The following is a 22,715-nucleotide window of genomic DNA, read 5'->3' as shown; positions in this document are numbered from 1 at the left end:
GCAAATGCTCTCAGCGAACCACCCCGGCTCGACTGTTCCGAAAACTTGTGCTGATGGGATTCGATTACATTTAAACCAGGGTAGATATTTTAATTGGCGACTGTTCCTTAAACTTACGAACACGTCTGTCTGTTACGGGTTGGCATAAAGTAATTGTAATACTAAAATTAACCTCTAGAAACCAATGGATGATGTGTGCAATTTCTTACAGAATCTTTCCTAATTATGAAATGTTGCTAATTATCGTTAAAAGAGAAACCTAACAAACGTCTGTGCAATAACTGTGGTTACAACAATATCCTTACGCATAGGTTAGATAAAACCATCAGAAAAAAGTTAATGTTTCCCAGCGACCTTTTCTCGTCCAAGTGGCGGCGTTGTTGAACATTACGCACGTCTTATCCAGCAGGTATGTACATCTTTCTTTAATAGCCTTAATTAATTACTTTGGATAAAATGAGGGTTTGAGTGCAGCACGAGGTACCGGCAACTCGAGTAATGAAAGAAACAAATACGTGAAGTTCAGGATTTTGAAATAGCGCTGCATAAGTAGGTAGATGCTATCAGTACTAGAAGCATGCATCATGCAGGAATAGAAAGGAAAAATAACAAAATGCATGCATATCGATGTCTAATTTTGGGCTCGTTATCGAAAAGGAACAGAACGAGAAAGTAGGCTTAATAGGCGGTAATTTTACAACCATTCCCATACCATTCCATTACTCAAGAATCCACCTCCGTCATTGTCATATGTTTTGACCTTTTGCCAGCCAATAGAGCTATTTTTGATGCTGTTTGCCGGTGTTTGGGGCAGTGGTGTTTCACTGAAACTAACCGTTATTATCCGGAAAACCATCGGAAGGTGGTTACTGTTTGATGACGGAACCGCCAACGAGTGGCAGCGACGATTGTGGTTTCATAGAAATCACACCACTAGTGGAACCAATCGCACCCATTCCCATACCTTGGACTGCCGGTGGTTTCCTGTAGTCGGCATTGTTGTTGTTAAGTGTTGCAATATTTTCACTATTGCTGGACAGTACCGTGATAGGTTGTGCGGTGGCTGGCTGCAGTTGATGTTGCTGCCTTCGTTCCCGTACGCAAGGGACACAGAGCGTCCGCAAATGTTCTCGTATCTTCGTCAGCTCGTTTAGCCCGTACTCATGCGTCCACTCAGCAACCATTGCTAGCTGCTGTTGCTGTTGCGCGGAAAGATTCGGATTCGGATGCCCTTCCGGTGTTTGAGCACCGCACATGCCACAAATGGTGCAGATACAGCAATGCCACCGACCTGCATTGAAAAAGGACGGGAAACCCGAAATACGTTAAAAATACACTCCCATTTTCTCTGTGCACCAGTGTTCGGCTAACCCGACTTACCTTCTGGGAGATTGCGGAGGCCCTTGCAAGCCAGATGGTAACCACGATCGCATTGATCGCAGTACACCATTTTGCTGTCGATGGCGGACGGTTTCCGTTTGCATTTCATACATATTTTACACTCCGAACACTGCCACTTGTACTGCTGCACGCGCCGATACATCACCGACGACATACCGATACAAGACGGATGGGCTGAAATGGTACGAATCACGTCAGCGGCTGTTGCAAACCACAAACTGTAAGTTTTAAGCTATGCGAACTTACCTTTCCGTCGGCAACGGTTACAACGCACAAACAATTCCGGTTTGTTGTACTTATTCTTGTTCTCCGGATTGAGACAAACGGCGCACATGAATGGATTCAACGGAGGCCGCTTGATGGGGGGTGTTACCGATTCCTGCATCCTTTTACCACCTCCTGCCGAGGGTCCGGTAGCGGTCGCAGGTGAAGTGGCTAAGCTGAGGTTCTGTTTCTTTTTCACGGCGTGGGCAATCAACGGCACGTCGGAATCCTACAAATAAAACGTTACACCAAACCGAACGTACGACACGCTACGAGGATACTTACATCCGAATCGGTAAGCTCCTTGCACTCCACCATCGCCGTAAGGGTCGACACACCGGCACTCATTGTTCGGCTTGACCTCCGCACGGGACCGATCACAACCGTACTAGCAGATGGTAATGGAACGGCACCCGGTTTACCGTCGGTGATGAGCTCCCTATTCGTGGTTTCCCTCCGATTGCGGCGACGACGACGTATCGTCGATTTCTGTTTCCCACTAGCTTCACCTTCACTGTCGCTGGAAGAAGCTCCACCATCAGATGGGCCACTGCAGGACGTAATACTGCTTCGTCCATCAGCGTCGTCGTCATCACTGCTGCTATTGCTACTATCAGAGTCGTCACTACTGCTGTCGTCGCTATCACTATCACTGCTACTGCTGCTGCCACTGCTGCTATCAGCCTCGAGCAGGCGCGCTTCTTCTGCTGCTAGCAGCTTTTGATAGCGCTCAGACGATACGATTTCCTGCAGTTGCTTCGGATCCAGCAAGATCGTATTGATGGGATAGCAGCTGTTAGAGCACGGAAAAATGAAATTGTAAAAGCCCATTTCGGTAAACAAAAACATGAAAAAGCTGAGGCCCTTTCTGAGCATCACACTTACGCCAACTCTTCCGGTGTGTAGGTGGTGTAATATTCGCTGAACTGCCCAGGTACCAGGGCTACTGGGTAATTTGAAGATTGCTGTTTCACAACGGGCTGCTGTTGTTCATCTGGACGTGCCGTTGTCTGTCGTTTGGGTACCTGCACCACGTAGGTTTGCAGATCCATGCAAGCGCGTCTGGAATCCCGCCGTCTGAAGGTGCGAAATGTACAACAGATTGATGATGAATTAGTACATGAGATTGTACCGACGTCAAAGGTCGATACTTACTCTTTGTTGAAGCTACAATTCCAGTTGGCCGCCGATTCGATGGCTTTGTCCTTCTGCAGCTGCGCCCGGTCAATTGGAACAGCAGCCACCGCACTTATGGCTTCCTGCTGCTGCCGTTGCCGGTTGCTCAGCTCGCGGAAGTGCTTCTCGTGCGTGTACCGCGTGTACTCCTCATACTTCTCCGGATAGTCGGTGCACATTATGTCCAGTATCTCGGACGCGAAGACGGCCGTCAGCCCGAGATCACACATCTTCTCCGACGCAAGTCCCTTCTCTAGGATGAAGTTACGCTCCTCCATGTCTACTGGCCGCCGCATCAGGTCCGGGTACTTGCGTTTGAAACTTTTCACGCCCAGAAACTCCGCGATCTGCTCCTGAATCATGAACGTGTCGGCTCCCTTTGTGCCCGGAGCTGGCGGTGGCCATTCATACTCCGCTAGTAGATCCACAGTGAACCGAGCCCGGCTGTAAAAAGTGAGAAATCAACAGCAGCGGGGTGAGTAAAAATTTGCACTGCCGAAACAACTGTCATCAATGGGAATGCTTACTGAGAATCGAGCACCTCCATCTTGCCCTTGTTCTTTCGACTGCTGCTATTGCTGTTACTAGCAGACGTTGCCGCCGCGAGGGCATCCTTTTGCGCTTCTGACGGTGCGGTTCCCGCTGCCGTTACCACGGCTGTTCCATCGGCCACCGCACCCGGTGCACCCAGCAACAGATCCACCTGTCCTATGGACGCGTTGGCAACGGAAAGGTTGGTAGCATCCTGCGTAACGCTGGTACTACTCAGGTACGAACTTTGGGATTCTTCGTTTTGCTGTAACAGACATCCGTCTCCGCTGCTTATCAACCGCACCGGGGTCGTGAAGTTGAAGTCCCCGCTCATGCGGGTATCCTCTTCGAACACCTGCAAACCGCTGGCATTACTGGCCCCGCCCGGGGTCGTCGCTCCCGGCGTACCCAATGGTGTGGTGCCGCCGGACGGTGTGGCCTGGGCGCTGGATGGTGGTGTGTTTGATTTAATTGCATTTTTCGGTGTTTTCAGCTCGCGCACGTGTAGCTTCGGTCGGTTAATATCCTGCAACAGAATGCGACAAAGGAAAGACATTTAAAATGTGAATTTAAGATGCAAAAAAAAACAGATATTCAAATCGCCTTTCCAGCAGTAGATGCCTCCCTCAGGCGCTGTGTGTTGGTGTTAGTGTTCGCTTTGTGCTTCGGAAATACTTCTCTTTCTCTCTCTCTCACGCGCGCTTTTTCTTCCATGCCGTTTCAAGCAGCGCCCTTTCAACAAACATGCAGCATTATTCCGGGGAAACCGGATTCAAGATAGCAGGCGGCAAAAGCAACCAAAAAAAGCAGTTGTATTGAGTGTGCGTTTTACTTCCTCCCACAAACGCACGCAGTGTTCCGAATGTCTTTCTTTACTCGCGCCCTGATACGTGGTGCGCGACTACACCTACACGATGAACGAGGGGTGCCATTAGAATACCAGCGCACGTGCACATGTACGCGGGAGTCTTATTGCACCGCGGCGAACAACTATGTTGTGTGATTGCCGTCCTATGTCTTCTCTTGCATCGCACCTGACCGCTCCTTCTGACCACCTGGCTGGCTGGCAGGGTTATAGCATATGTTAGATTGGAGGAGAGTTCGCTTTTGTCCATGGCGGTCAACCACCTTACCACGGCACCCCCGCCGCAATGAAAATACATCACATTTAGCTTTTCTGTCATCGTCACCTGTCACGAACCGTTCGAGGTTGACGACGACGAGGGACATTCTGCCAAATGGTGATTCGAAGCAAATGACTTCATGTTCTATCTGTACACCGATCTAAATCAACTCGCCGAGATCTGTGGCGTGCGCAGATTGCGGGCAAACCCTACAGTGGTAAATAAATACATATATATATTTTTCCATTTAAGCGCATGACATGAAAAATAAGCATTTGCTCAACCCATCGGCAGCACAACACGATTTCTCTGACACCACACCACCACCATTGCCATAACTGATACACCACACCAGCTAGCAAAATACACACGCTTGCTGTCTGATTTTGCGAGTCAGCGCCTACTACGGCAACTCTACGCTGCCTCTTCCATGCAATTTTTATGGCTCCGACAGCGATTGTTGCGCAAATGGAAATTACCCTTTGCAGTGTGATGTAATTTGATCGATTCCCAATGCCAAGCAACTGATGAGCCACACCGCATATCGTGCACCTGGAGAAGAACGAGCAACGGTCACAAAGGCAAGCATGAGGCATATTGTCGTTTGAACAGCAATATCCATCCAGCCAGGTCGTCGTATGACTCGACGCATGTTAGAACTCCTGCAAAAACAGCCGATCGATGGTGAAAATGTTTGCAACGCTTCAAACGTTTTCTACGTCACCCAGGTGCAACAATGACGAGGTCTTACATATTCTAAGATTTATTTCTCCACAACCAGCACCAGCAGAGAGACAAAACGATTATCATGTCGGTGATACCGGCGAGTGGATGAGAATTGATTATCAAAGAGAACCACCACCCCTCGGTCGCTTTTCACGCGAAACGTTTTCTCCGAAGCAGACTTTCTCACGGCGCATCATGTAAGCATGTCTGCGCCGTCAAGACCGTGGTGTATATTCTCCTCCTTCGGCTTCATCACACATCCGACGGCTATGACGATTTCTATTTCAAGTTGGAATAAGCAACGGGCCCCATAAGAATAAATGCGCACGCAAACACGAGTACATTGCACCCGAGGCACCAAACCAACACACCAACGCGTAGGGAAACTTTTCTTTTTCTCTTCCTGCTACCAGGTTGTTTTTCTTCGTCCATGATTTCCACCCCACAAGTGACGCTATTTCTGGTGGCCAACGTCCCGATTCTCTCCAGGGAGGTCTCCATCATCTTAAACACATCAGCTTCATTTTGTTACTATCTTTCTAAACAACTTCTAATTCTTCTAACGCAACACAAATTTGATATTGGATAGGAAAAACCAATAACTTATTCGCAGAGGGAAACGGAAAACGGAGCCTAACATTCAATCAATCATAAGGACGGGACGTCCTAGAGTAAAACGTACAAAACCGTAGCAGGAGGTCGCAACAGCTCATCGGAAAATCTGCAAAATTCGATCAAAATGACGATGCAAACCCGAACCGCCATTGCGCTCTGTCAATTCTCGCCGGATTCGTTCGTGATTATTTCGTCTGCAACTACCAGGCAATCATAAGCTCCCGAAGTATCCCACCAAAAAGTCCCTGGGCATCGTCGTACTACTCGCACACTATGCTCGCGAACGGCTAGAAACCAGACAGCCGTCGATTGAAACAGACTAACGAAACAGCGCTTCTTCGTTCAGTCGTCTCGATACAATCATGCTCGAACGCGGTACATGCGTTTTTTGGGGCTTTCACTTACCAAGCCTCCCGCCATTGGCGTCATGAAGATGGCATTGTTTGTTTGTCCTTCCACCGGAACAGTGCCACCACTCGGCGGTAGCTCTCCTACGACACCCGACATCGCAGGACTCTGGAGTTGCTGAAGTTGCTCGAGTGCTGCCGCCATCTTTCGTGCTCGGGCCGATTTAGGGCCAGCTCCTCTCGTCGATCTCCGTTTGTTCGGTGACGTTCCCGTTCCGACACCCCTAGATCCACGTCCACGGCCTCTCGCCTTTGGTGAGATTCCAGGTGTGACCGATGAAAGCAGCTGCTGTTGTTGCTGCAGCAGGGGATCAAGCAGCTGGTTTATACCCGCCACCGGTGATGCTAGCTCTGAGAAGGAACCAACCATGCCTGGTTCCATCGACTCGGACGCAGCCAGCAATGCCGCTGCAATTGCCGCTTTTCCTGCTCCCCTACCTGTACCGCGCGGTGTCCTGGATGTTCTTGCGCCTCGTCTACCTCCACGTGTTCGTCCACCAGCACCACCACGTGGCGTTCGCACGTGATTGAACAGCAGATGGAAGTTTGACAGGTCCGTGGTGGCATTGGGATCGTTACTGTTGGGAGCGCCTGTAAGGAAGAATTAAAGCATTGAAGCACGTGACCATGTGCACACCCCCTCAAGGATCGAGGACGGTTACTTACCAATGAATAAGGGATCTGGATTTCCTCCGGCACCCGATTCGTCGGGCAGTGTGAATTTCGTGGGACTTTCACCGAAAACGTCATCATCTTCTGCTCCTGCGCTTTCTCCTGCTGCTGACTCCGCGCCACGGGCTAACTTTCCTGCTCGTCCTCTGCCTCGTCCACGACCTCTCGTCCTGGCGGGAAACGTAAAATACAGATGAATTAGAGCACACGCAAAAATGTCATGACCTTGAAATGCACCTCCGTCGGATCTGTGTACAACCCCCCTACCTAACAGACCTCCTTGAAAAAGGACATTCTACGTTTCCCGGTGAGGTACAGCACAGCATATTCGTAACGCACCACCAACCCCAGCAACCTTCAACGTCCGGCATCCCGTTCTAGTGGACTCTCTGGGCGTCGCACCCCTATTCAACAACCCGCAACAACAATACGCAGCATAAAATGGGCGGGAAAAAACGGGCTGCATGAGAAACAAACTCGCACCGGCAAAAGCGGCAACATGCCGAGCGCAGTTGGCTACCATGTTGTGAGCATAAAAAAAAGAAACGAAAACGATTGGCACCCACACCAACACGGACCTCGGGGTTCGACACATCGCGCGCGCGACCCCCCCAAGGACACTATTTGGAGCAAAAGCAACACTCTCAAGCTGCTGCTGCGTCTCGTCAGCTGATATGCGTCCGTCGGAAGAGCGGTTTGGTGGTGTGTGGTTTCTCGCTCACGCTTGATCCTGGGTGCGTTCTCTCTTTCGCTGCTATTTCTCTCGCCCACCGTCGTTTTACCCTCATCTCGATGGGATAGGTGTTTGCCGGCACGTTGTTCGTTTGAATGGTACAGAGCGTGGCTGGAGGCCGGTATCATGGGATCTTCCCAGCAGAGATGGAGCTGGTGCTGCTTTGCTTGTCCAGAGTATGCTGGGAACATTGTTCTGTTCCTACAACATCACCTCATTAACTAAGCTGCTCATGTTATCTAGCAGAGCATGGACCTATCGAATTTAATACACACGCCTAAGAGTCTGAGCTTTGTACTCACTCAGATTCTAGGTGGTTATGCGCAGTCAAAATGAGGAACGGGACGAAACTTTAACATTTTTTTCCGAAAATGTTATACGGACTAATAGCGAAAAACATGCATAGCTGCTTGTGTGAAATGCTCCATAACATAGAATCAATTATGCTTTACTATTTGAGTACTACATATCTTGCATAGTAATGTGTTATAAATGTGCTATGCTCTAGTGGTTTAGGCCGTATCGTCAAACAGGAAACACAAAAAATCAGTTATGCAAAGACGGATATAGGTGAAACTTTTTCATCTAGGATCTTCAGATGCAGGACCTGAGTGCAGACTAGAAAGGTCACCTCTAGAGGCTCATCCGCAAGTAGGCTGTTCGACTTAGTAATATACTAAGAAACGATTTAGGGCGATTACTCTGCCGTTTAATCTAGTATGCAATGATCTGACATATCTGGTCGAGAACAGAAGTTATTGTTGTTAATTGTTTAAGGACGGCCTGGCCGTATTTAGATTTATATAATTATTTGTGAGCTGGAAGGCATTTCCTCCCAACAGCCGCTGAGAGCCTTATCCCGGGCTGACTCGGTTGAGAACAGAAGTTGTCCAAGCTGCAATTGCACATTTCACCTGAGACCGTAAAGAGCCCAAGCTGTCCAAGCTGCAATTGCACATTTCACGTGAGACCGTAAAGAGCCCACACGCCAATTCCGTATCCTTGCGTGAAACAGAGGAAAAACCAACCGACCCTCCGATAGAGATTCGAGGTCACCCCATTTGGCCCCACCCCACCACACCACCCACCCGGAGAGCCGTGTAAGTGAAAGGGAGAGAGAGCGAGAGAGAGAGAGAATGGGATCTGAAAATCGCACGCCGGGAGAGCGTCTCAAATGCACACGAGAGAGAGAAACCCCGCGGGGCGTAAGAATGCACACGCTACATCGCATGCACGTGAGTCAGAGACGCGCGAGCAGACGCGCAGGGGAGGGAGAAGAGGCCTAACTCACGCTAGCGGGCGGCCGGTGGGTAAGGTGAAAATTTGTTATGAAAGGAAGCATCAAAACGGAACCGAAAAAAACACCGCACCGGATTCAAAATAGGCGGCCGGGTTGCTGCGCGCGATAGACGCATATTGCAGACGTTAGTGCGCGTGCTAGGAGAGGAGCACGTGGAGGAGGATTTAGGAAGGGTGGTGGGTGGTGTGTAGAATTCGACGGTCGGGCGACGGAACCGCGTGTGACGCGCGTGAGAGTGTGTGCGAAAGAGGGCGCGATGCTGCTGCTGCTGACCCACCGGTTTGCAGGAGGAGATGCCGTTTTATTCGTGACGCGCACACACACACACACGTATACCAAACGGATGCGAGATTGTACCGGCTCGGGAGTTTATTGATTCGGCGACAAGATTAGCCTCCTGCAGTAGAGCGCGGTGACCGGATGAAGGGGGAGTTGATTAATGGGCCTTTGAGACAATTGGATGGTATCTCGGTGTTGCAATTGTAGTTAACATTTTGCACAAAGAACCATGTACGCATCTGTCCGCAACTGGTGTAAGCCTATGAGACCTTTGACATCCTAGTGGTCGGTCTCTTCGATCAGAAAACCTGCTCAGTTTCGATTGCTAGAATTTGCAATCATACAACTAACATCCTTTCTATTTGGTATGAACCGTTAAAGAGTACAACCTAGATAAACCCGAATCTGCGAACAGGACTTTTGCAATTACTACAAGTAGGCTGTGAGATCGGGTAACTCAACCGTCTGACAGATCCACTGAGTTCTTCCCGTGCGATGGCAAATTTATGTTTGTTTTGATTGTTATGAAGTTTCTTTCCCAAGACCCTAGATCTCTGTACCATCCTACCATCTGTCAACGTGCGAAGACCAAAGGGTTAACAGCAGCAAAATGACATCGCAGCAGAATATATCCCTAACCCGTCAGCGTTCATTACAACTCTGTATGGATCAACAGCTGAACAGATCGAAGGATCCTTTCGCTTTCAGATCATTCCACTTACCTCGGTGTACGCCCGGTCGGTGAACTCGGAAGTGGCATGATACCGTCCATCATCAGGTGTGGTCCTAGCAGCCCTCTGCCTCCTTCGGGTCGGGAAAGCAGCGAAGAGCCACCTTCCATACCCATCACCGCCATAGCCAACAGCATGTCATTGCTGACAGCATCCGAAGTTCCGTCCACCGAACTACTGCTTCCACCACCGTTCGTTTCCATCGTCAGATCGACCGACTGTTTCTTAGGCCGGCCACGGGGTCGCTTCGAAGGAGTCGCACCTTCTCCATCCGTTCGGGCCTCATCAACACCGGAATCTCGATCCTGGTGTTTGCTCGCTAGCACCTCCTTCAGCAACTGTCCGGCGGCACGTCGTGTACTCATCCTCACTCCGGCGGTCGGTGTCCGATGACCACTCGGAACCGGTGTCGAAGCAGCCGGCGGTATCGACCCACTAATCGAGCTTGTAATGCTCCCGATCGAGCTGTTACTGGCTGTACCGTTTTTGTCCACCTCACTGCTACCGGGTCCACCGGGACCAGTCGTCGAAACGCCGTAGAAATTGCTACTCCCCGTGCCGGATGATGCCACAGGTGAGGGTGCAACTTTCGAGCCTCCTCGCAGGAGATTCTCCAGTGTCAGGTTGCCATGGACCGCGGAACTTGACGATGCTCCACCGCCTTTCGTGGTTGTTGCCGCAGGTTCATCAACAATCATGCAATCCGAACTGGAACCATCTTCATGATCATCCTGTTCGAGCAGTCCCAGTAAATGAGGCATCACCACCGAATTGGCAGCGATCTGTTGTTTCACGTTCGTCGAAGCAGCTCCACGTCCAGCACCTCTTCGAGATTGGCGACTTCCGCTGGCACCTCGGGCAGATCCCCGAGTACGTCGCGATTTCGTACCCGGAGTACCACTCCCAACATGTCCCGTGGCCGGATACAACTGATGCTGCAGATCGTTCACGGCCAGTGGATCAAGCACCGTGTTTGGTGGCATCTTTCGAGAGATCCTCGCAGAACCACTACCACTGTCACCTTCCTTTGGTGCCTCGTTCTCCGACTTGCTGTCGTCGTCTATCACAATAACGTCGGTGACATTGTTAGCTATGGGAGCGCCTGATGCCGAGGGTCGCATCTGAAGTATCGATTGGCGCAGGATGTTGGAATGCTGATCCATCGCGCCCATCTGACGAGCCAGCGATTTCTGTGTGAGATCCAGTTTGCTCTTCTTGGCCTCGGGCGAACCCGGATCACCCTGGTCTCCTCCACCGCCGGATGACGGGGACGCCGGGTCGGAACCGGCCGACGACGAGGTACCCGACACCGACACCGACGTCGACGAAGCGCACGACGACGACATCGACGATGAAGAGCCCGAAGAGGATGAGGAGGACGAACCCGTGGCGGCATCGGGCGCAGGTCGTTTCAGTTCGTTCGCAAGGATGGAACATCCGGTGGACGGTTGGGCGAATGGTAACGCCCCACTACTATCCGTACCGGCCGTTTCCGACGGATCTAATCCAGTCGTCTTTATTGACGAGGATCCCTTGTTGATCTTCAGAATGATTCTCGGAGATTCCGATACATCCGATGGTCCACCGCTGTTCGACAACGAATGGCCGGTGCTGTTATTGGTCAGACCTGGAGAGCCCATGGTTGGGTGTTGCTGCTGTGGATGTCGCTCCAGGGGACTTCCGGGCGCTCCGGACATACCGTCTAGAGATGGTTTCGGTATCGGCTTCAGTGTTACTTTTGGCGTGGACAAGATTTCCGTTTCTTGGCCTCGCGGATGGGCTAGCGTCTTGATGGTCACCTTCGGGATTACGATTGGTCTGTGGGATTCCTCGCTTGAAGGAGGTGTCGAATCACCTTCATCCGACGTCGTCGTAAGCGTATCCTTGTGTCCTTGCAAATGCTCGTGGCCATCTTCCTGCTGGTTCGGGTCCGATTGTTGCTGCTGTTGCTCTCCAGCCACCGGTTTCAGGATAGGCTTTATGTTCAGCCTTAGCACACCCGTGGAAGCCGGAACCGGTACACCCGCCGGGGAAGAAGAAGTCAGCACTCCGGACAAAGCCGACCCTCCAGCGGAAAGCCCCGCGAGGCTGTTTTCGTAGTGCTGCTGCGGTGCAGATGAAGGTACCTTGATTGTCATCTTTAGAGCCGCCGTCGGAGAGGTCGTCACCGCCGCGGATGCCGCCACCGACGACACCGAAGAGGATGAAACGGGCGATGATTCGAGTGAGTTAATACTGGTCTCGCTGGAGCTGCTGCTGTCCTCACCGCAAGCGGATTGCTTGGCTGGGGGCAATATCGGTTTGATCGTCAATTTCGGTACCACCGTACACTCAACTGGGGCATTCGACAAGCTGCCGGGATCCACAAAGCGTTCGTGGTTTTGTTCTGTCTGTCCCGGTGTCCCTTTCGGTGGCAGCGGTTTTATAGTAAGCTTTGGAATCGAGCTAGAGCTGATGCTCGAATGCTGATCACTTGGAGATGCCGGTTGCTGCTGCTGACCGGATGACCCAGCAACGATGGCCATCAGGTGCGGTGGTAATTTCTCTCCCGATGTACCCTCTCCACTGCCACCACCACCACCCACGGAGGGTAGTAACTTCGGAGAGAAGCTGTTGCTCGTTGAAGACACCAACGCAGCGTCGCTCGTTTCCGCGATAGTGCCTAGCCCGGTGGTTTTGATCGTCAATTTCGGCAGCTTCGGTGGTTCCGGAAGCGGCTTTATCGTTAGCTTCACACCCTCGGAGCTGGTCAGCACGGGTGACAAACCGGTGGCGGAAGTGTTGCTACCTTGACCACCCGGTGACAGAGAGGAAGCGATAGTGCTCACGCCATCCTGACCATGCTGAATGGTTTTTATGTGCAATTTCGGTATGGGAAGGACCCCAACGATCTGTCCTGGTGCCACACCATCACCACCAGCCTCCGGAGGATCCTTCACGCGTAAGCTGTTGGGGTGATGATGCAGATGATGATGATGCGGATGGTGATTATCCATTTTAATCGTTAGCTTAGGAACTAGAGGCGTAGGCGATCCTGTTCCTGCGTCACTCCTGCCGCCTATCGAAGCGTTAGATGGTAATCCCTCCAGTACATCGTCCGATGCCACCGTTCCGTCGTTGGAGTACGACTGCAGCTCCGGTTGATTCTGTGGAAAGTGATGTTGCTGCTGCTGCTGCTGGTAGTGATGATGATGATTGTGGTTATTAACACCACGTATCGTTAGCTTAGGCACAATGTGGGGCTCCATCGCTCCCTCGCGGCCGTGGCTCGCATCGAGCGAGGAACCCTTTATGAGTAACTTAGGAATAATATGCATTTGCTCATTTGCCACCGCCGCCAACCCCGGCACCGAGGCGTCATTTGCAGGCGCGTCATCCGCCGGATTGATGACCGGCTTAATGGTAAGCTTTGGAATGCTGCTGTACAAGGGCATCCCGGATGCGGAAACCACGCAGTTACCCGTGAGGTGTTGTTCAGCCCACGACGACGTCGAAGCCGCTGCCGCCGAGGACGATCCGGCCACAGCCGGGCACGTCTCCACCGACGGTTGTGGCGGTTTCGGCGGCTTTATCGTTATCTTCGGTGAACCCGGTACGTCGCGTATCGTAGGTGACAACTGCTGGAAGTGATCCGCCGTAGAACTCGCGCCCGGTGTCAGCTTGATGATCGTGCGGATTGGTTCCCGGTCGCGCACCAGGTTGATTTTTAGCGGTTCCACCTTCCTTTCAGTCGACGGTACGACGACGCAATCGCTGTCCTCACCAGATTCGACCTCACCGAGGGGAGCCGGGGCCGACCGGTGGTGAGATTCCTGCGGATCGCGCATGGTCAACCTCTGGCTTTGGCGGATAGTTTCTTCGCGCTCCCGTTCCGTCCCGTTCCCGTTCGATTCTGGCTCAGTCCGTGTCCGTGGGAATTCTCCGTTACCGGCGTGATGATCCGCTAGAAGGTACGCCGTCGGGACATCGTTTTGTTGGTTATGGTGTTGTGTGTTCTCGTCGTAGCCAGTGCCAGTGCCATCGGGCGGGATGATGCGTGGTGTTCCGATCGTATCCGCGTTATTCCTACCGACGACGTTCGCGTGCTGTTGAAAAGAATCATCCATTACATTTTCGTTAGCATGCGGCAGCAGTATCCTGCAGATGGGTATGTTGCTGATCGTACTACCGTTGTCCATTCGTTCTCTTCTTCCCCGGCGTTATCGTTTGTCACCAACGACTCCTGCTGAAGGTGTTGCAGGAACTGGTGGTTGTTGCTGCGTACCGGCTGCTTGCTTGCGCACGTCACTAGCGCACCTTCCGCAATAATAGACACTACTTGTTGCTCCTGTCCCACCGGCTCGTCGCGCTGAATCCTCGCATCAATTTCTACCGGATCGTTTTCACCACAGTTCATCTTTTTCACTTGGGCGCGTGTGAAAAATTCTCGTTTGATGCCCAGCCCGAGACGAGATTAACGCACGGTAAGATGTCCAGATTGCCACCAGCTTTACGCGATTTACATCCGAACGGCGTTTGGTAGTAGTGGTCGATGCACACTCCCATCGCTTGCCGGTGGAGCACACTTCACCGCATGTACGAAGCAGAGGACAATGATGTCCTGGCGATGGACAGCATGTCGTTGCACTTCAATGGTATCCACTCACGCACACGACGCACATGCACATATACACACAATGCACCGCCCGTCAGCGCCTGCTGTCTACGATGTTTTTCTTTTCTTGTTGTTGTTGGTGTTGTTATCCTGCTATTCCTTACAGCGTTTGCTGCAAAACACCCACTTAACCCCCTTTTTTCGTTAGGCACTTTGACGCGAATTCGATAATTACTCGCCCCGCGCTCGACTCATCCGACCCCACAAGAGTAGCGTCACGGTTTCGCCGTGCGAAAAGCTTTCTTCTTCACTGCTCGCGATTTTCTTCCCAACTTTTCATTCAAAACACGATGCACGCCGTACGCGCGCGGGGTCACTGTTTTCGGGCAAATTGCACATTGCAGGTTTCCGCTTCCACTTCAGAGACGCGCGCTAGCGACGGCCCGCATTTTTCATCCACATCCGGCTAGGCATTGCACCACCACCACGATCTCACCATCAACAACTACTGAGCGGTGCAAGGGCACTGTGAATGGGGAAAAGGGGGTAAAATATTAGAGACTTTCTCGTCACTCACCACACCTGGAGGCGGAGGGCGGTACACAAAGCAGAGCGCCGTTCCGGGACAGCCCCTTGCGGAGCAGTCGGAGGAGAAAGAAAACTAAGAAATATCGCAACACTCAGAACCAATCTATCGCGCGCACCACACACCATGCTCTTTCTCACGACCGACAACCGCCACCCAACTACTCCCCCTGAACCTGCAGTTACAACTGTACGTTCGTTGTTCGTGTTGGAACAACCGTACAAAAAACGACGTTTCAACTTAAGCAGCACCACACAACACCACCGCATAAGACACCGTACCATGGATCAGCATTTACGCACTCTAATATTATTGATTAACGTTTCGCCGTCACTATTTCTTTTTGTGCTCCCAGCCGCTCTCCAGTTCAACGCCAACGAACTAGTGGGCGCTGGCGAACACGAAACGACGACCGCGACCCCACAGCTGCTGTGCTTGTTGGCTGGGGCAAGCTGCTTGCTTGCGTATGTCGACGACCATTTTCTTTCTGCAAGTTAACCCTCAACACCAACAACCAACCAACACATACTGGCGGACAGCGCTCCCGTCTGTCAGCGGCTCGTAACGACATGAGGGTTCTCTGTGGTTGAGTACTTCACTTCTCGACCCGTCTGCCAAAGCGTACTCATTAAATGCTCCTGAGGGCACTGCTTGCTTCGATGCGCCGCCTCACACAAAACGAGGATGAAAAACAATTATTTTGGAGTACATGTGATTGACATTCCCTCATGGCAATTACGGCACTGCACTCTCTGAGCCCCTGGATGGCGGCCCATTAATTGAGCTCCTCATTACCCACTGGCGCTACGGTGGCGTTGAAACAAACTGAACTTGGAACCGCGAGATTCGGCGTTCTGGTTTCCCGTTGGTCACTACTCGGTTGGATTCTCCCGTAGGCTCCAGTTTGGCAAACGTACCGACACAAAGCCCCACTGATGCAGACAGTAAAACGCATGCAGAAAAGAAGGTCGTGGGGATGAATGAATTCAAAGATGCCCTCGATAACTTTCGAAGGCACGCACACACACCGGTACCAGCTTGCACGGACACATCCAAACGATGGCAACCTTTTTCATCGGCCATCGACTCGCACGATGGGCGACGAACGAATTGTAGCGGATTTGTGCTTACTTCGGAATAGGTGGGAAAACTTGTACTAAGTAAACACCACACGAGGCTTTCTCGAGCTGGGGCGACGCAATCACTCTATTGTTTGCGCGCTAGTTCGAGAAAATCGCCACCATTTTTACCCACCAAACAAACACTTTGACACTGGTGACGTTGACGTTTGGCTGGTACGTCCCTTTAGAAACCGACTGAGACGGTATAGTGAGGGCTACGTTTGAATATTGTACGTAAGTTGCCCGGTAATAAAATATAGCACGAGAAAACAAATATTTCTGAGAGTCAATTATGAAATAAAGCTTGCTTATTTATAGAGATTTTTATGCAGATAATCGTGTTCAGATAAAGTATCAACATTTGCCATGATTCCATAACGATTTGCTTTGACGCTTTTTTAAGTTTTACATGCCAAAAACCCGGAAGAGACATTCCCAATCGAAGCTGTAAAACATTTGAACGATTTAAATCTATGTATCATTGAAATTAAATTCGTTTTACATATAATTGTTTACGGTTTTCATTTTTGAAATAGCTTCAATTTGATTAAAAACCATTTTACCATGCCTTGACGTGCATAACGTCACTGTAGATGCGTGTGTACACTCACAGTTGTTTTGGTTGGTAAATTTTAAGATATAAATTTTGCCGTCAGCGTGTAACGCTAGAGCTGAAAGGATCTGCCGGTAAATTCCTTACTCGAATCCAATGGTGTTCAATAAAATCCTGCTTGGATGATTTCCGCTTTTCGTGTGGTACTCCAACACCCTAGCTCCTACACCAATTGTTAAAAATAGAGAATAGAAAGCAACAAACATGTGTCTGATTGCAAAGAAATGAATTTTGTCATCCTATGAAAAAAATATTAATTTTGTAAATTTTCTACAATTTACTATAAACTTTTACTTTTTCTTTTACAGAAAACTTCTCTGAAGTATAATCTGCGAAATTGGAACATAATCTCGCGTACGGCAAAAGAATAGCGGGTTCGTACAACAGCTTGCGGTAAACCTCGTCACTTGCTACAAATCGCAAGGATAAATTGTAATGACTTCTCTAAGACCATTTACCTGTAACGACATGTTTCGGTTCAACAAAGTGTATGTACATATAGCGGAGCAAAATAACTGTTCCTTGCGTAACGATTACTTACGATCATCTTTGTTGCCTCAGGAACCTCGACCCGCTCACTGAAACCTACTGTCTTTCATTCTATATGCAGTACCTCGCACATTGGCCAGAATATTTTCAGGTGGCTGAATCCCCTACCGGAGAAATCATGGGTTACAGTAAACTATCTTTCATTACTATAAAATCCTAATAGCAACATGGTAATCATTAATCTACTGAAAAAATGTTCCTTCTAAATGCAGTCATGGGCAAGGCCGAGGGTCAAAACGAAAACTGGCACGGACACGTAACAGCTCTCACGGTATCTCCGGATTATCGACGACTCGGTCTAGCGGCTACGTTGATGAACTTCCTGGAGGACGTTAGCGAAAAGTAAGCTATATTCGTCCCGATTTGGTTATATACTGAGGAGTAGCTCATTTTACTATATCGCTTTATCCATCCACGTGCTGCAGGAAACGGTGCTATTTCGTGGATTTATTTGTCCGCGTGAGCAACAAGGTCGCCATCGACATGTACACTAAACTGGGATACATCGTTTACCGAACTGTGTTAGAATATTATGTTGGCGATCCCGACGAAGACGCGTACGACATGAGAAAGGCCTGTTCGCGGGATGTACAACGGAAATCGGTCATTCCCTTAGAACACCCGGTTCGACCAGAGGAAGTAGACTGATTGCTTTTCTGAAATGACAGTGACAGAGCCTAAATACACAGTGAATTTTGATGTAATGCGTAACCGCACCGAGTGGTTTATTTCTTTTCCTAAAATTACTGCTCCTCGTTGGCATCGTTCGAGTGTTCTTCACTTTCCTCGGGAGGTGACAACTCCTCGTTTACGGGAACAGGTTCTTGTGCGCTAGATCTGGCTTCGCTACTTGCAGCTCTTTCGACGGTAACGGGCGGTTCCGTGTCTTGTTTGCGCTTCCAGTTCTTCGCAGCGGCAAGCAGCTTCAAATTAGGACGTGTCATCTCATCTTCAGGGAAGATGAAATCGAATACCTCCTCCCAACCCTCCTCGACGCCAGACTCCGAGATGATTTTCTGTCGTTTCTTCACCTTGCGGGGCATTTTCTCTAGCACCTTGTTCAGGCTGGATTCGTCACCGTGGTCGCGCTCGAAATCACGCCATGCCTCTAGCACCAGCACACGTGATTCCTTCTCCGCCAGGCTTTTGAGACATTCGTTTGCTCTTTCGTAGATACGCCGGGCGAGTGGGACGTTCAATCCTTCCTCCTCATTTTCAGCACTTATTTCGAACTTTGCGTACGAGATCCACACCTTCACGTGAATCGTCCGCTCTAGCAGCCGTTCGTACAGCTGGCGTGCTAACAGAAACTCGCTCTGTTGCACTTCGAAATCGATGTAGCTCTTCCACAGCAGCTCGGGCATGTCGAGCCGTGGTTGTTGGATCGCAAGCTCGTAAATAGCTCTTGCTCGATCCGTATCGCCCAGCAGCGACTCCAACTCGGCGAATTTCATCCAGGTGGTACAGTTTTCCGGACCGAACTCGAGGAACTTTTCGTACAGAATCCGGCACCGATCGAACTCACGCAGCTGTATCTCGAGGTCGATATAACCGCGAAACAGCTTATCTCTCGGACAGCGTCCGATTGCCATGCCGAGCGTTTTGCGAGCGGTTTGCAGGTTTTTGCATCGTATCTCGAATTGCGCATACAGCAGCCAGATTTTGCTGAACGTGAACACCTTGTGCGGAATCAACTCAAGAGATGTGCGATAAATTTGTCTCGTTCGCTCGAGATCCTCAGTTTCCAGCTCCTCGTACAGGGCGTAATTAATCCAAAGATAGATGTAACGCCGCCAAAGATTCTTATCCTTCGCAGGGGGAACATTTGCAATCGCACGCTCGTACGTTTCCCGTATCAGTTCAGGTTCGTTTTCGTTCTCCACCAACCGCAAGTAGTCGAACCAGGCATCGTAGTTGGTCGGATTTTCGTTAACCTCCTGTTCGTATTGAAATTTCCGCTTGGAAACTATCACGTCCTCTATTCCCGAACGATCACCGTACTTTTTCTCGTGGATCGTGTACGCCTTGTAGAGTTCCGTCGTGCGGTCCTTAGGCAGGTGATCAAGCGCGTACTTGTAGATGACACGAACGCGATCATGCTCCTTTTGGCCCTCTTCAAACCTCGCAAAGGCTATAAACAACCGCTCGTCAGCGTGATCGTCACCGAAAAACTCGATCGCTCGTTCGTACACCGTCCGCGATCCGTTGATGAACCCATGCGCTTCCTCGAATCGAGCGAACTTGATCCAATACTTTACCTCGGGATGCACCATCACGAACCGCTCGTATATCATTCGCGCCCGGTCGATTTCCTTGTAGCGCAGTTCGAAGTTTATGTACGTTTGCCAGGCTTGTTCTTCCGGTTGCCACTCCATCCAACGTTCGAATACTTGCCTAGCACCAGCCACATTCTCCAACATCTCCTCCATGTAGGTGTACTTGTACCAGAACTGGTTCACACGCGGCATTATGGTGACCGCGCGGTCCCACAGGTTACGCGCATGGTTTACCTGTCGGTGTTTCATCTCCATCTCGGCATACTTCAGCCATATCGTGATGTTACGATGCTCATTATCGATCGCACGCTCCCAGATCGACCGGGCTCGCTGGATTTCTTTTTGCGATTCCTCCCATTGGGCATACTTGATCCAGTTGCTTACAACCATACGGTTTTTGCGCAAGTTGTCTTCGAAAGTTTTGCGCTTTCGCTGTTGATAGTCAGCCAACTCGGCGGCATCGGAAATCTTTTGCTTCGGTGGCGGAGGTAAGATCTCAAGATCGCGTTCTTTCGCCTCGCGCAACAGCTGTTCCGCTGTAATCTGCACCTCTGCCGGTGCTTTGTTTTTCACCTACAATTGAACAGTCATGCGTTAGAAATCATTTGCTTGAAATGGGCTCTAATTTAATCTTCGATTACAAACCTTAGCCACTTTGGGCATTTTCTGTGGTTTCTCCATGTTTGTTTTTGCTGAGTTCAGGTGTTCTAATCTCGATTCTCACTTTTTGTTCGTACTGCGTGTTACAGGTAAGCCAGGTGACGCCGGGGCGATGGTTAAACTAATAGCGTTGAAATACGTACGTATGTATCCTCGTCGAATGACAATTGCAAAGAATTCTCTATGCATTCACTTCTGAACTAGTAACTAAATAAAACACGAACTGGACGATAACTACACATCCAATTCAACAAAATGCAGAGCGCAAACAACTTTCCGCCAGCATTTGGTAAACAGCTTTATCTTTTGACAGCTAGTTTTCCCTTACTATTGAGCTACGTTTAAACCATACACTTGAATTCGTTCCAGTGGTTTGAAATATTTCACACTGTTTCAATATGCTGGGTGTCAATATAGTTTTCAATGATTTCGATGCCAATGATCATATAAGAATAAAATCGATCAGTTGCGCTCAATATTAATAGCAATTCGTTTGTTTGATTAATATGTTCTTTAGTAACAAAACTTCATGGTTGAAACACCACGATAATTTTTTAAATGTTATGTACCGTATACAATTATAGATACCGATATCCCCACCGCCAAACGCTGAGTAAGACAAGTACAAGCGTTTTTGCAACATAATATCATACCGCTCAATATCCCGCCAAGGCACAAAACTGTCTGTTTAATAACCCTTTCCCAACCGGAGATGCGCCCTTCGGTTTCGTGCCAACGGAGAATGCCCGTCAGCAGCACTTTCTGTTCGATGCTTCCTCAATTCCGCCCTCATTACGGAGGGATGCTGCATTATTGCTATTAGTGAGGGTCGGATAATCCTGCGGTTTGGAAAAGGTGCGAATTTCTTCCCACCCCACGTCACACATACAGAGGCCGGGAGGTGCAGAACTGCTTTGTTGGCAAGCATTCCCGCTCCCAGCGCCGTTCACCGGACCGATCGATCGATCAATAAATGGTGCGACGATAACGTGCGTCCAAAATACGGCATCTTTCATCAGCGTTGTCCTCCCCGGGGTCGCAATCGGGGTAACGTCGTTGCCGCCTGCCTGCATGTGGAACAATGAGGAAATTCTCGGTAATGCAGCTTCCGCCTTACGCTTTAACGTCACACGGACGTCCTTCATGGGCGTCCGTTTTCGCCTTCCAATCGAAGCGACCGAGTAAACAAACGGGTTAGCTAAGGGAAACCACGCTAGGGGGACGCCATGTGTGCCTTTGTGCCGTTTTCCGCATTCTCGATGGGCTTACCGCTGGCAGCATTTGGCCGACAAACCAGGAAAAGGGATTGGCCCTCGGTGGAACGCGGAAGAAAAACGGAAAGCAGTGTCTCGTCCGGCAGCGGTAAATAAAGTGCACACGATAATGAAATCAACTGTTCCATCTCGAACGAAATTAAAGGGTTCGAAACATTCGCATTCTACCATCGAAGGGGTCGACTCGGTCCGCAACATGGCCGCCGCAGAGGTTTTTGGCTTTAGAACGTCGTTTCGTATTTTCAGTGGAATGATGGTTCGGACGCAATATTCCCCCATCGGCGTGTGCACACGAAATAAAATTGGAATGTAAGGATTAGGGTGATGCGTTCTTGTCACGAATGGTCACCATTTTTCTGCTAAGCGCAGCATGTGCCCTAACATTACCCCCAAACCCGAGGGATATCATCGTTCCGGGCACACGTACGTACATTGCGGCGGTCAATCCATAAAACAGAAGGATTAACCTGAAGTTGCGTTTGGAAATGTGGTCCTTCGAGCCATAAAAAGACACCGAAACCTTCCCGCTAAACGTTGCCAAAAGTCGGCCCATTAACCGGTCCTTGGAGGCGTTCCAGGCCAACCCCTTTGCCTTGGGTGGGAGCGCTTGTTGACTTTTCGCTCGACGGCAGCGGATGGAAATATTAAAGTTAAACAAACGACAATAAACCAATTCGATGGCCCTTCGAAATCAAGCGGGAAAACCCCACGTGGGAGCGTTTCTGAAATGACCGCGCGATCGGTGCCAGAAGGACCCAAAAGGGCACATTACATCACTGGTCGAAGGATTGGTTCGTTTGAAAAAGAAACTTTATAGGGTTGCGGGTGATGAGCGTTACCCTTCGATGCCGCTGCACACGGGGCACAGGCCACAGGTAACCCAACACACAGACACACACGTGCAAGTTTAAGCCGCTTTACAATCACAGTTCCTCGCAACGGGAATTGGCCGGGAAAATATTTGCATACCGTAGCGAAAAGGATTATGCCGGTCAATGTTTTTGCTGCCAATGTTTCACTGCCTTCCTTTTCGTACGAGGATCCGCAATAAGTGCCGTGTTCGCTTTTCGGGGCGGCATGGCA

General features: G+C 50.1%; 3 protein-coding genes across 3 annotated transcripts; 1 reads left to right on the top strand and 2 right to left on the bottom strand.

Moving 5' to 3' along the window:
• Window positions 1-866: 866 nt before the first annotated feature.
• LOC128721603 (serine-rich adhesin for platelets) lies at window positions 867-14,355 on the bottom strand. The gene is made up of 11 exons (XM_053815372.1): window positions 14,125-14,355; window positions 9,951-14,044; window positions 6,911-7,086; window positions 6,243-6,835; window positions 3,369-3,898; window positions 2,821-3,285; window positions 2,551-2,742; window positions 1,951-2,458; window positions 1,648-1,894; window positions 1,381-1,575; window positions 867-1,291 (listed from the first exon to the last, which is right to left on the bottom strand). Exons 1-11 carry the CDS (start codon window positions 14,353-14,355, stop codon window positions 867-869), a joined length of 7,656 nt encoding a protein of 2,551 aa, XP_053671347.1.
• A 2,493-nt stretch (window positions 14,356-16,848) lies between these two features.
• On the top strand, window positions 16,849-18,131 carry LOC128722139 (N-alpha-acetyltransferase 20). Its single transcript, XM_053815976.1, has 5 exons — window positions 16,849-16,947; window positions 17,182-17,361; window positions 17,435-17,550; window positions 17,635-17,764; window positions 17,848-18,131. Exons 2-5 carry the CDS (start codon window positions 17,309-17,311, stop codon window positions 18,068-18,070), a joined length of 522 nt encoding a protein of 173 aa, XP_053671951.1. The 5' UTR covers window positions 16,849-16,947; window positions 17,182-17,308; the 3' UTR covers window positions 18,071-18,131.
• On the bottom strand, window positions 18,124-20,379 carry LOC128722138 (protein crooked neck). Its single transcript, XM_053815974.1, has 2 exons — window positions 20,344-20,379; window positions 18,124-20,271 (listed from the first exon to the last, which is right to left on the bottom strand). Exons 1-2 carry the CDS (start codon window positions 20,377-20,379, stop codon window positions 18,166-18,168), a joined length of 2,142 nt encoding a protein of 713 aa, XP_053671949.1. The 3' UTR covers window positions 18,124-18,165.
• Between the last annotated feature and the right edge of the window lie 2,336 nt (window positions 20,380-22,715).

The sequence above is a fragment of the Anopheles nili genome, chromosome 2, assembly GCF_943737925.1.
Source record: "Anopheles nili chromosome 2, idAnoNiliSN_F5_01, whole genome shotgun sequence".
Lineage (NCBI taxonomy): Eukaryota > Metazoa > Arthropoda > Insecta > Diptera > Culicidae > Anopheles > Anopheles nili.
Note: the sequence above shows the minus strand (reverse complement) of the source record. Positions and strands in the feature narration are given on the sequence as shown.

Bases quoted from the DNA above. Each gene is read 5' to 3' on its own strand.
- LOC128722139 (XM_053815976.1), top strand. From the start codon at position 17,309: ATGACTTCTCTAAGACCATTTACCTGTAACGACATGTTTCGGTTCAAC. The intron at 17,362-17,434 runs GTATGTACATAT...TTGTTGCCTCAG, and splicing joins ATGTTTCGGTTCAACAAAGT to GAACCTCGACCCGCTCACTG. The intron at 17,765-17,847 runs GTAAGCTATATT...CACGTGCTGCAG, and splicing joins CTGGAGGACGTTAGCGAAAA to GAAACGGTGCTATTTCGTGG.
- LOC128721603 (XM_053815372.1), bottom strand. From the start codon at position 14,355: ATGAACTGTGGTGAAAACGATCCGGTAGAAATTGATGCGAGGATTCAG. The intron at 3,899-6,242 runs GTAAGTGAAAGC...ATTCTGTTGCAG, and splicing joins CGCCAATGGCGGGAGGCTTG to GATATTAACCGACCGAAGCT. The intron at 1,895-1,950 runs GTAAGTATCCTC...TTTTATTTGTAG, and splicing joins AGGAGCTTACCGATTCGGAT to GATTCCGACGTGCCGTTGAT.
- LOC128722138 (XM_053815974.1), bottom strand. From the start codon at position 20,379: ATGGAGAAACCACAGAAAATGCCCAAAGTGGCTAAG. The intron at 20,272-20,343 runs GTTTGTAATCGA...GTTCAATTGTAG, and splicing joins AAATGCCCAAAGTGGCTAAG to GTGAAAAACAAAGCACCGGC.